Source organism: Notamacropus eugenii, chromosome 1 (genome assembly GCF_028372415.1).
Source record: "Notamacropus eugenii isolate mMacEug1 chromosome 1, mMacEug1.pri_v2, whole genome shotgun sequence".
Lineage (NCBI taxonomy): Eukaryota > Metazoa > Chordata > Mammalia > Diprotodontia > Macropodidae > Notamacropus > Notamacropus eugenii.
The window spans coordinates 169,439,855-169,453,536 of record NC_092872.1 but is presented as its reverse complement, the minus strand read 5'-3'; the positions used below and the strand labels follow the sequence as shown (position 1 = coordinate 169,453,536).

General features: G+C 41.5%; 1 protein-coding gene across 1 annotated transcript in view; it reads left to right on the top strand.

Moving 5' to 3' along the window:
- The window catches only part of ANPEP (alanyl aminopeptidase, membrane), a 30,918-nt gene extending 18,746 nt beyond the window's left edge, over positions 1–12,172 (top strand). Inside the window, exons 11-21 of the mRNA XM_072618415.1 lie at positions 1,474–1,649; positions 2,218–2,297; positions 2,950–3,086; positions 3,305–3,360; positions 3,981–4,128; positions 5,526–5,617; positions 6,775–6,885; positions 7,877–8,044; positions 10,101–10,241; positions 10,909–10,990; positions 11,529–12,172. Of these exons, the coding sequence (XP_072474516.1) occupies positions 1,474–1,649; positions 2,218–2,297; positions 2,950–3,086; positions 3,305–3,360; positions 3,981–4,128; positions 5,526–5,617; positions 6,775–6,885; positions 7,877–8,044; positions 10,101–10,241; positions 10,909–10,990; positions 11,529–11,681 (1,344 nt within the window). The 3' untranslated portion in view covers positions 11,682–12,172. The remainder of the gene's footprint in view (positions 1–1,473; positions 1,650–2,217; positions 2,298–2,949; positions 3,087–3,304; positions 3,361–3,980; positions 4,129–5,525; positions 5,618–6,774; positions 6,886–7,876; positions 8,045–10,100; positions 10,242–10,908; positions 10,991–11,528) is intronic.
- The last annotated feature ends 1,510 nt before the right edge of the window (positions 12,173–13,682 follow it).

The window sequence follows — 13,682 nt, the reverse complement described above, 5'->3', positions numbered from 1 at the left end:
AGATGACACATACAAACTATCTACAGGATAAATTGGAGAAAATTAATAAAGAAAAGAGACTGGCATTAAAGAGGTTCAGGAAAGGCTTCGTTAGGAACTGGGAGGCACCTTAGAGCTCATCTTGTTCAATTCCTTCACTTTTCAGACGAGAAAACTGAGGCTCAGAAAGGTTAAGTGTTATTGTTACTGGCAACATAAGCAATAAATTGGGCCAGACTGTTTGGACTCAAGTGTTCTAACTCCGCATGTCATGCTCTTTCTACTATGCCACACTATGTTTGTTCTTTTAGGGCAAGGTTTCTTAAACTTTTTCCACTTTCAACCCCTTCCTTCTACCCCCAGAAATTTTTATACGACCCCAGTATATTGGTATACAAATCAAACACTCACTGATAATAAATCATAAAGAAATTTATTTTAAAACATTTCCTTGGCATACATATAATTTTACCATTTACTAATGACAAAAGCAAATCTGCATACCAATGAGATGGATCCACTTGTTCATTTTTACATAAAGAATTAAATCTGCAGAATATTTGATACTGCAGGACGTAGAGCATCTTCAAAGTCTTCAGTGTTTTTCAGACTTGATAGATTTATAATCATCCATGTTGAGAATGCTGTTTTGCATCAGTACATAGTTTGGAATGGCAGAAGTATGTTTACAGCTGTTTCAGGAATTGTTGGAAATTCTGTCCTAATCCCAAGCCAAAATTCACGTAAGGTTTTTGTACATACAATAAAAACACTGCAGTTTATAACACACAATATTCTTGAATCTGACCAAGGTATTTCTGGCAGCATTCATTGGTGTTGCATGGTGTGGTGGCATGCGCACTGCAAAGTGCACATGTGTAGTCAGAACCAAGAAAGCAGTGAAGTTGCACAATGCAATGTGGGCAGTTCCTCCCAGAAACACCTCGGATTCATTACGTTTGGTTTTGAATTCATTTTCGATCATTGAGCATTCAGAAAACTTATACTGTTGCCAAATTTTTTGGGACCCCATATGGGATTGAGACCTACAGTTTTAAGAAGTGCTGCTTTAGGGGATCTGAAGAAATCCAGTCTTCTGAATCTATTTAATCCATTAACATTCTCCTATGCTTTGCCCATAGAAGACCTTGGGATGGGCATGGAGTAGACTCAAAATTGTATTTTCTGTTGGACAGGTAGAGATGTTATAGATTCAGAGGCTAGAAACTTCAGCTGGTAAGAACTTTAGAGGCTGCAATCTTCTCTCAACTGCCAGTCTGTGGCTTTCTTTCTCCATTCAGGCTAGGGATGGTTTGGAATTTAAAGAAGAGCAAGGTGAAACCAAGAAAGGGAAGGGGGAAGTCTGCTTTACTCTGCCCAGAGACGATCTCAGCCAATACTGGGTCACAATGTAATTCTCTCTGGGAAATGGGATCGTTTGGTGCCTCAAATCTGAAAGGACTTTTCCATCACTTAATTTGCCTTTTCATATAGGCTGTGGACCGCCAGTCTGCTGTGAAATTGCCTGACTCTATACAAAATATCATGGATCGGTGGATCCTCCAGATGGGCTTTCCTGTGCTGACACTGAACACAGCCACTGGTGTTGTCTCCCAGAAACACTTCCTGCTAGACCCCACCTCCAATGTCACTCGTCCCTCTCAGTTCAAGTGAGTCAAGGGTGAATCTAGGTTCGAATTGGAAGGACAGTGGAAGTGGAAAAGACAACCCTCTCCTCACCCCACCGTAGTCAAAATTCGTAGTAACTAAGTCCCTCTCTGAAAGATATTGCATGGAATTTTCTCTGGCTTGTATTTAATTAGTCCCAAGCAATGAAGTCCTTAACCCTCTCTTTGACTTCCCAGGAGATGATTCTACTAGAAACCGTCAGCCCCCATATCTATTGAGGCTAAATGAAAATATCACTGACTGGCAGTTTCTTGTCCATACTGTCCCTGGCCACTGGCCAGGGAAGAAGTGGTACCCACAGCTCAGGAGGGCATCTCCCTTCAAGCCCACCTTAAGAAACTTTCCCTCGGATGGGGTTGTGTTGAGAATTGTTGGAGCTTTGATGCCTATACTAATTATCCACAGAGACTTGTGGAACAGGCACTTGAACTTAAAGGGGAAACTGGGCTGAAGCATCCCCCTCCATGTGTCTCAGATCTACTTTCTCTGGGATGAGGGAATGAGTACTCAGAAGAACACAAGGGAATCTACTTGTCTTTCTCATTACAGCTACCTGTGGAAAGTACCTATCTCGGCAATTAAAAGTGGAGGAGAAAACTATGATCAATGGCTTAACGGAGGCCAGTCAGGTATTCCTGCTTTGCTCTTGGGTGGGTGGGCAGGGTATGTCCCCCATTGCTATTCCCAGGCTTCCTCTTGGGTATTTATATTCGAGCATTTCTTCCACCCCAACTCCTCCAATTTCTAGGGTGAAAACCCCACAATTCTGGATTGTGGAAGTCCATTTTCCTCCAGCCTTTTATAGGCAGAGTTTAGATTAAGTTGATAATTCCTAACATTTGTAGAGAACTGCATGATTCCAAAGTGTTCTCATACCCATTATTATTTCATATTATCTCCATACCAGTGTAAGGTAGGTAGCACAAGCATTATCCAGATGTTAGAGGAAGAAACCCAAATCCAAAGAAAATAAGGTCACATGGCTAGTTAATGATACACACAGGACTAGCAGGCAGTGATCTACACTCTCAAAACATCTGTCCCAGAAGTCAGGGCTTTGGTTCTTTTTACTACCTTTTTGCCCCATCCATGGGCAACCTGGTCTTAGAGATGCTATGTCTTGGACCCTCAGTGCACTTAATAACCTACTCATTTTGGGTGAACATGTGGATAGGTGTGGGCGGGTTGTGTGTATATGTATGTATATATGTAAGATCAGAACTGAAACTTAATCGAGTGAAATTCTCATGCTGGCTTCCCAACATATCTCTTTATCTGCAGAGACTTTTGACGACTTTAAAGTGACAAGCACAAATGATTGGATACTCTTGAACATCGATGTGACTGGCTATTACCTGGTGAATTATGATGATAACAATTGGAAGCAGCTTCAGAATCAGCTACAAACTAATCTTTCTGTAAGTGTTTGAAACCCTTGCTTCCTGCCTTTACTCAGAAACCAGTGGATCTATGTTTCTGAGGGAGCTTAGAACCCATACTCTGCAATCCTGCCTATGAATTTAGATAACTTATGGTGAAACTCAGGGAAATGTTGAGGATTTTTCATGCCCTAAACTTTCTTGGTACTCACATTCACATGTAAACCTTAATGATATTTTTATTTCCCTCCCTTTAGGTCATTCCAGTCATCAACAGGGCTCAGATCATCCATGATGGCTTTAACTTAGCCAGGTAAGCATGTCCTCCATCCAATAGGGCACACACCAATGGGCTATCTAAGCTTATAGGAATAGAAGAATAGGAAACAGGGATAGAGAGAGCCTTGCATGAGGAAATAAAAAACCTCAACTCTAGTCTTGACTTTCCCACTAACTAGTCAGGCGATTTTGGGGTAAGTCACTTAATCTCTCTGTTCCTTAGTTTTCTCCTCTGTAAAATGAGAGGGTACAAATAGATGATCCTTAAGGTCCTTTTGAAACTCTTAACATATCTGTGATTCTGGGACAAACTCCATGGCCTGGCCATCTCTGGAGGAGAAGGAGGACTAGACTCAGAGTCGGAAGGTCCAGGTTTGGATCTCGGCTCTGACACTTTCTGTATGACAATGGGCAGGACATTTCACTTCTTTAATGCTCAATTTCATCATTTGTAAAATAGAGATAACATTTATCTTGTCTTCCTGACAGGCTTATTAAGGGAAAAAATGCTTTATAAACCTTAATTTCCTATATAAGTTGAGTTAGGAAAGGGAGAGTAAAGAAAACGCTTGAAAGTTTGAAGATGTAGCTAGGATTGCAAGGGGAACTTTTCACTTGGGTCTGGAAGCCCTGAGGTCCTGTTTTTATGCTCAGGGCCCAATATGTCTCAACAACGCTGGCTCTGGACAACACACTCTTTTTGGTAAAAGAAGTGGAATACATGCCCTGGCAGGCTGCCCTCAGCAGTCTTAGCTACTTCAGGCTCATGTTTGATCGATCAGAAGTGAACGGCCCCATGCAGGTAAGAAAATTTAGTTGAAGGTCTAGGTTGAATGAAGGTCATGGTGGACCTGAGTTGGGGTAGGCTAGATGGTAGGAAGAGCAAGTGTTTGGCTATGTATGGTATGATTTTTAAGGGTAGAAGGACAGGTCCTGGGTCCATAAGAGCATCCATTCACAATGCCTGAAGCAGTACCTGAAATTCTGTCATTAGAGTTTCATTTCTTTAGTTTAAGTTTTTGTCTTATTTTAAAACAGAAATATTCCTGGGAGGTCATCACATATGAAGTTTTATCCATCTGTCATATATACTTCAGAATGAATAAATTAGATGCTTTTATAGGTGCTGGTTTAAAAAAGGGAGTTGGAGGAAACATGGGATCCCTAGGTACCTGATATGAGGGAAGTGAGAGTCACCATAGGAGGTGGTGGATAAGGGGACAAAGAAGGGAAACATATTTTGCAAACTTTGTAGTTTCTATCTTGGCCTATAGAACTTCTGAATTCTTTGTCACACATGGGCTAAGAGGAATTTGGACTCAGAATACCAGAGTAGAACATGTATGTCCTTCCTTGTGTAAATTCAGAAAGAACATCTATGGCTCACTATGATCTTAGGGGATGAACAGATTGGCATCTGGGACAAACTTGACAAATATGTTTATGGCATGAAGGGTATTCTCAAATAAACATTTAAAGACAAATTCAATTGATGGGGGGATAAAGGGAGAGATCTCAGGAACCCACAGAGGGAGACCCTGGTATGATGCGAGGTCACTGCTAGGGAAGGTGGCACCTTTGTGGACTAGAGAGGAAAAGTGGGAAATAGGGTATGCTTGGGCCAGGGAGAATCTCTCTTTGAATAGGAAGTTATCTGGTAACTTTCTATTTTAATTAGTAATTCTTACTTAGCGAGAGGAAGTGTGATGTTAAACCCCAGCTTTGGAGTTAGGAATATCTAGTACATACTAGCTGGGTGATCTTAGACAGGGTTAATTGATGTATCAATGCCTTGTAAGCATCTCCCTAAAATTACAAATTAAAGATGGTGTGCAGATCTCTGATAGACAAACATAATTGGGAGGGAGTTTCCATACTGAGAACTCCCCCAAATCCAGCCAAAATAAACCAAACTCATTAGGTACTAAAAGCTCAGTAATGAAAGAATTGAATAGAATCTTAGAATCCTCCAATTTTGGGTGCCCAAGAGCAAAGCTAAAGCTGCCCCTCCCTAGTTACTGCTCTAGGTCTGAGGCTCTTAGGAAGGATCTAAGGTGTCCAATAAAGAAGAGATAGAGAGGAGATCTGGACGTCTTCTGGTTGCTTGTTTGTTGCATTATGCTACTTAGGATCAGAAAGATTAATCTGGAAAGGGGGCAACATGAAAAGCTTTTGAAAAATCTTCTTCTTTCCAAATAGAACTATTTGAGGAAACAGGTTACTCCATTATTTGAATATTTTAAGAATATCACCGATAATTGGACGAAACGTCCTCCCACACTGACGGAACAGTGAGTATATATATGGGGACTGTGGGCTAAGGGTGTGCAGGAAGGAGTACTATGTCACAAATGAGGGAACTTACCTCAGAGCCCATAATCTTTGTTTTCAGACACTATCCTGGAATGTCTTTTGTTGCCCTCAACTTTACTGGGCCAGAGAGATAGACACCCCAAAGACCTAGGTGCTGAAAAATTGTCCTCTTCCTTTAAAATATATCCTGGATAAACTGGATCTAATCATTCAATCAGTAAACATTTGCACACATACAAAGTACAGGATAAGAAGCTATATATCAGTGGTTTAGGGTTAGCCTTCAATCCAGGAAGACCCAAGTTTAAGTCTTACCTCTGATACATACTATAGGCTGTGGGGATCCTGGGCAAGATGATTAACTTCTTAATGACCCAAGGTGTCAAACCTGCATATAGCCAAGTGGGGCATGAAGCAGATTAAAATGGAATTGAGAAATGTTTAGCAAAATAAACAAAAATATAATGAAACTTAGATAATGCTAGTTTGTGACTTTTGTAAGTCAACTTGCAGCCACCAGGGCTAGGTTTCTATTTGAGTTTCACACCTCTGCATAGATTCAATCCCTATCCCTCTGTGTCAGGCACTGTGCTTTGTGCTGAGGATACAAATACAAGTCAGTCAACTAGCAGCACCTGCTATGTACCAGGCATTGTGCTAAACACTAAGGACACAAAGAGGCAAAAAAAACCTCTCATGTTTCTAGCTGCTGGGGTCATTGTTCTAGTAAACACTCTCATCTCTTTCAGTTATTTCACAGTTGCTATCATGGGAACAGGAGTCTTTTATGAACAGGGGAAGAAGTCATTTTGTTACCACTGAAGATGGCTATGGGGTTGGGCTGCTGAGTTAGCCTGCCCTACAGGACTAAGGAGATAACTTCTTGGTGGAGTTGGGAGTTTGTTCAAAGAAGGGAATGTCTTGGTCCATTTAAGGGTTTTCCATTTTTAAAAGACAATTGGTGCTAGGGAGAACTACAAATTCTGGGGGTGATTGTACTAAATGCTTGCCTAGTCTCCTTTGCAAAGGTGGCAAGTTTACTCTGAGACAAGTTCCTTGGTGTTCACAAGAGAGGGGCTTTCCCCAATCCCCATTTGCCTACCTATACTCTAAATGCATCTTCTTCCTTGGGCAGATACAATGAGATCAATGCTATTAGCACAGCCTGCTCTAACGGTCTTGCTGAATGTGGGGACCTGGCCTCAGAACTATTCAGCCAGTGGATGACAGACCCATCAAACAATCCGTAAGTATTGTTAGTATATGGGAAGTATATGCTAAACACTAATCAGGGGTGGGGAGGGTGTGTGTGGGGGAAGGTACTTGTCCTGTGGCCACATCTATAGTCATAAAAATGATGGAATATTAGGATAGAAAGGGGCCTTAGATCATTTTGCCTAATCCAGAGGTTCCCAAATTTATTTGACCTATGCCCCCTTAAAGAAAAATTACTCAGCATCTCCCTGAAAATCTACTTTCTTTAATTCTTTAACGGTTTTTTTGAAATTTGTGGCATTTCAAAAAAATATAAATTTTTATTTTAAATGATGCATCTTAAATTTAATAATTTATTGTAAGTTTGTGGGGGATTTTCTTGCATTGAAATTTTGATGATGCAGGATTGTTTCATGCAGTCATATACTGTCCACAAGTCATCACATACACATATTCCTGCTGATGCATGATGAACTTCCCAACAATACCTGACAGTTTCACTGCCAACACTTGCTTGTTAAGATCTATTGGCGGACTTGATCACTGATGGGTTATAACTTTTCTGTGTTTATTTGAAAAATAATGTAATCACTGTGACTAACTATTACACAACAGATGAAACATGTATCAATGGTTTTTCAAAAGTCTCTTCTTTCCTTACACTTCTACCACCCCTTTATTTTTATTCAATGCCCCCTACCCAATTGTACTTGAGGCTGCTACTACCTCCCTGGGTCATTCCAGCACCCCCCAGGGGGTGGTATCACCTACTTTGAAAACTTACAAATCCCTTAATTTTATAGATGAGGAGACAGACCAAGATAGGCCAAATAGCTTTGAAAAGCCAAAGCTAGAACTAGACACCATGCCTGACTCCATGTCTAGTGATGTTTCTAGCTGTCTCAGAGGTGACATTACCCCAAGAGTCTAAGAACTTGAAAAGACACCCCTGCCCCCTCCATTTCCTTCCTTTGCTAAATCCCATCATTTGTAAGCTTCTTAACTTGCTATTTTGGTTCTAGGATCCACCCCAATCTGAGATCTGCCATTTATTGCGAAGCCATTGCCAGAGGTGGAGAGGCTGAGTGGGACTTTGCCTGGAACCAGTTCAGAAACGCCACCCTGGTAACAGAGGCTGATAAGCTTCGTGCTGGACTGGCCTGCAGCAAAGAAGTGTGGATCTTAGAGAGGTGTGTGGTGTGTGATTAGGTGGGAACAAGTGAAAAGTAGCTAAAAGCAGGTGAAATCTAGAGCAAGGGAGAAACAAGTGGCCATCCCTGGACTTCTTCTCTTACTTTCTCTCCCCCACCCCATTCATGCATTTGACATGTAATAAATGCTTTATAAATGGTGTGTGTGTGTGTGTGTGTGTGTGTGTGTGTGTGTGTGTGTGTGTGTAGTATAATAGCCAAACCATAAGTGATCCCTAAGTTATTCTGGGTGGCACCAAGGCATGGAATCCTAGAGGATCCATGAGGATTTCATGCTCTGAGGTAATCCAGAATCCTCTGGAGTCCTCTGAAATCCCCAGCCTACCCCAAAATGCAGATAGCAGGCATGGAGGATTTTTTAAAATGCTATTATAGCCAAAACTAAACAACTTCAACCAATAACTGAATTCAAAGAGTCAAAAGTGCTAAAAACAAAATATAACTGAAAGTCCATGAAAACAGCTACCCTATATCCTAGGAGAGGGAGACTTGGGCTTTAACTTTGATTCTACCACTGACTAATCCTGTGAATTTGACTCAGTTTCCCAATCTGTTAAATATAAGGGCAACTACAATGGAAGGCCGTTGTACAAGCATTTAACTTTCCCCAATTCAACTAGATGCACTTGACCAAAAATAAAAGAGAGAAAAATAACTATTTGAATAGTAGTGGCAGGCCACTCTACCCAATTAGTGTCTATCTAGAGTAAGTATAACATAAAGAGCCTTCCATGAAGTTGCCTGTTTTCTTCATCAGCATTGGTTATCACATAGCACCTCTAATAGGTGACCATCTTGTCCCCCTGACTGTGATTCTGGATACTTCATTACAACCAGCTTATACATTCTGCTGAGGCGGGTAAAGTTATTAAGAGGCATAAGCTTGGTGAGCCTTCCTAGCTAACATTCCTGTTCAGCCAGAAGTCCCTTACTTGTTTCCTTGTGTCCTGTCGTACCTCACCTTGAAACTTAAGGAAGGAACATTTCCTTGGTGGTACATGCATCGCTTCAAAGGATGACTCTTATGTCTAAAGCTCTTCCAAGAGTATTTCCCCCCAAAATATTTTTCCTGCTAGCAAAGTCTTTGCTTGTGTTTTTGTTACTTTTCCTTTGAGTAGAAATTCTACTTCCCACCTCTCTTCTCATCAGTAGATTAACTGGGTGTAACAAAAATTAAGCTAGTTCTATAACAACCGCCTCATATCTATTTGTTCTCTGAGAGTGCTTACCTTGTTTTAAAAAAGTTTATTAATATCTTGGTTTTTTTCTGTCATCGTTATTTCTGAACACACCCTTCCCTCTTCCCTATTCAGTGAATTATCACTTGTAACAAAGAAGGAAAAAGGAAACGGGAAAAAACAATTTAGCAAAACCATCCAACCCATCAGTGGATAGGTTGTCTTCTTTTAAAAATATCCAGCCCTTTATCAGCTACAAATGTTTCAATATACAGGGTTTCCCAAAAGTCTTAGTGAAGTTTTCACTAAGAGAACTGCACCAAGACTTTGGGGACATGCTGTACTATACTGTAATCCACTGGTTATTCAAGGGATTTTCCCAAGTAATTTTGACTTTAGGAGATCTCTGTTCACTTTATAGCTGATGTTAGAACCTAATCTCTTTCCCTTCCCTTTTCCTCCTCCCCTAAGAGGCTACTCCCCAGGAGTACCTACTCTTCAAAGCATACTATTACGAGTAAGGAGGATATTTCTTTAATGCTTATAATATCTGCAATTTTGCCAGTGAAGATACTTGAACCACCAATGCAGATGGCAATTCCCCTCTGAGACTTAATAGAAAGTCTTACAGAATTCCTATGGCTGTAAAGTCTATGGCCCTGTTTGATGTAGGGATGAGTCACTCTGACTTAGCTTGACTGGTCTTTGACAATAGGAAAATAAACAGGAAAGTACTTTGGCTTCTGGGGAGAAAAATACTCTTGCAACCTTAGTTCTTACAGTTAATTTTTAACCTAATAAACCCATAGAAACTGTGAAAAATGCTACCTTAGCTAGTCTTGACTTTCTCTGTCCAGATACCTGTCTTATACTCTGAATCCCTCGCTGATCCGGAAACAAGACGCAACATCTACCATCAACAGCATCTGTAGCAACGTTATTGGGCAAAGTCTGACCTGGAACTTCGTTCGAAGCAACTGGAAAAAACTATTCCAGGAGTGAGTCTGTTGGGAGAAGGGCTTTGGGGAGGGATTACTGGACTGGGCCTGCTATATGTGTGACATTGGGAAAGTAATTCCAATCTCACTGCCTGTTTTTTTCCTCATCTGTGAAGGTAAAGACCTGGACTAGATCTCTAAGGTTCCTTCTTTTCTTTTGAAGGGGGAGGTGAAGCAATGGGGGGTGTGAGGGAGGGGTAAGTGACTTCCCCAAGGTCACACAGCTAGTAAATGTCAAGTGTCTGAGACTGGATTTGAACTCAGGTCCTCCTGAGTCCAAAACTGGTGCTCTATTCACTGCACCACCTAGCTGCCCCTCTAAGCTTTCTTCAAACCCTGACTTGTTTGATGCCCTTCCCTTCCTGTGAAGGGGCTTGAGGTTGGGAAGCTGGAGAGTTACTTGTATTGATGAAGGCATTGGCCAGAGAACATGGCTTTGAATTAGAGACTTGTAGAACAAACAGACTTGCTCTGATTTGATTATTAGACTTTGATTATTAGATTAGGTAGGTTTAGAGCCTAAAAAACAGTGATTAAGTGGAGGCTCGCTGTGTCTCTTGATGATGAGAGCTTCGATGACCTCACTTTATCCTGAGGAAGTGTTGGCCCCTTGGGCAAGGAGGGAAACAGAGAGCAGTTCTTCTGATTTATTCATCCCTCTGTGCAGTTATGGTGGTGGCTCCTTCTCCTTCTCCAACCTAATCCAGGCTGTGACCCAGAGGTTTTCCACAGAGTTTGAACTACAAGAGGTAAGGCTCTTTCTTGGTTATCTCATCTTCGCCTGGGCAGCACCTTCCTTAGAAGAACCACCACAGAGGCAGGAGAGGTTGCAGGCTCCTGCCTCATTGCCTCAGCAATAAGACTGATTCTTATTTTCTCAATGGATCATTGCATAATCCCTTTGGGCAATCATGGTATGGTGGGAATAAAACTAAGTTAGGAAACTCAGGACCTAGTACCCGCCTGACATGGGTCAAATTAGTTCTCTCAGGCCATTAGTTATTTGTAAAATGAAAGGATTAGCCTAGATGGAGCCATGTGGTACAGTGGAAAACTTAAAGGACATCTATTGGAGAGGGGGGTGTTAGCGTGGGAAGAGTATCTTGCAGCTTAGATTTTCACTTCCTATGGAATATGGGCTACTATCTCTGGAAAGGGTAATTTCTGGAAAGGATTTCACGGCCCTATGGACAGATCAGCCTTCCTCCCAAGACAATGGCTTCCAGACAGTGATATATGTGGCTAAAGCAGAAGGAAGATGTGATTAATCTTCTCTTTCCTCTGCAGCTTGAACAATTCAAAGCGGACAACATGGATATTGGCTTTGGTTCAGGAACCCGGGCCCTGGAGCAGGCTCTGGAAAAAACCAAGGCCAATATTAAATGGGTGAATGAGAATAAGGAGCTTGTGCTGAATTGGTTTATTGCCCACAGTCAATAGGTTTCCAGTTGGTGAAGGTAGTAGCAGTGTTCCCCTGTGTGGCCAATGCTGAGGTGCATCTCTCTCTCTCTTAAAGGCTTGAGCCCAGCCAGAAGTGAGGTGATGAGGGATGGACTATTCTAAAAAAATCTTTCTGGGCCCTCTTCCTTGCCTCCATCCTCAGCCTCATAATACCATTCTTGATACTTGGCATTATGTGCTCCCCTGCCTTTCCTCATGCCATTTCAACTTAGCATTGACAGAATCTGAACAGAAGCCAAAGTCCTGGGTGCATCATGGACTCACCTTACCAAGGAGGCATTGTTTTAGGGCTAATCTCAGGGAAGCCCATGTGCCATGGGTTGAATGACTCAGATAGGAAGTGGAGCCTTCTCTGGCTACCATCCCTTCTCCCTCCTCCTCCCTTTGAAAGCCTTAGCATCTGAGAAATCAATGGGGGGTATATTTTTTTCTAAGGGAAAATGTAAATAAATGATTTCTGATGACCTTTATAGTCTGTTGTCTTTTTTCAATAGTAGGAAAAAACCTCAAGACAGTTATACTGACATTCTGGGATTGGGGGAGGAGAGGAGGGACATGGTGCAAGGAGACCCTTTCAGCTCTTCCTGTGGCCTGTTTCTCCAATATCTTGGAATCTGGAACTGGAATCTTTGGGAGTGGTGCCTGAATAGGAGTCCAGATGCCAGAGAATCTGCAAGGCAGAAGGTGACTCCCTCCAGGAAATTGTGGGAAGATTGTACCCACAATGCTCCTGTTAATATGGGTGTGGCCTCTAGCCACCGAAAATGTTTGTTGAACTCCAATCCATTTGCAATGTTTATTCAACTCCTAAATCTCCATTGTAGCAGGAAGGGTTGGGGTGGGTATGTGTATGAATGGAGATGATGGGAATTTGGAGAAGAGGGATAGAAAGGACACAGCTGCCAATATCAGCTAATCTTTGTTAGGTCTCCAGAATTTCACACTCTGGTAAGTTTAGTGAGGGCAGAGACCATGTGCCATGTTCTTTGTGGGCACCGCAGGGCTTACCCATGCTGCACTTACAATAGGTGCTCAGAAAATTTGTTAAATGATTGTGTGAATGAGAGTCCTCTAAACATTTTATTAATAGCTTTATTATCATCTTAAACATTATCAAACACGAACAGGTCAATATACAAATAGGAACAGGAAAAAAAGATTGCATTTGAAATGAGATCTCTGTTATGTGTGGTTCGTTTTCTTTTTAGTGTATATTAGATTTAACATGGTAGTAATAAAACACTGTATCCTTTCAGATCTTCCTCAGTTCTCTTCCAGGTAAATGAAAGTCTTTTTTTTAGGAATGCATAAGGGTAGGATATGGCACCTATACCAACAAAAAGATCAGGAATGGGGTCTGAGAGAGTTGCTGAGGGAAAATAATGGTCTGCTTCCCTTAGAGGCAAATGAATGCTCAGTCCTGTTCCCCCTGCAGGATACCTGTGGGATTTAGGGGCAAGGCTTCCCGTTAATGAAATGAGATGAAATGAAATGAATAATAAAGAATAAATGTCTCTGGTATCACAGAGACATTTAATCCTGTCAATTGATATGAATCCTAACCAGAGGCAAAGCTAGAGAACCGTGTGTGTGTGTGTGTGTGTGTGTGTGTGTGTGTGTGTGTGTGTGTGTGTGTGTGTTCGTTCCATCAGACATGTACTAACTGCAACAGAGGTGGTGTAGGGAACGACTTCATGGCATGACTTGTAGGTGTCAAAAGTCAAAGTTTGGGATGAATGACTAATTTTATGACTAACAAAGCGCCTTCTGCCACAAGGAAGAGGCTTTGTAGAGTGTGAGACCCAGCCTACCACTTAACATCTGTGTAACCTTGGTCAAGTCACTTCATCAGTCTCTTCATTTGTCAAATGGGGATATTAGGGTATTATCTGAAGATCAAAGAAGACCATAATTATGAAAGCACTTTCTAACCATTTTAGGTAGAAAAGGAATTTGGGAACTATGATTTCATTTTTTATT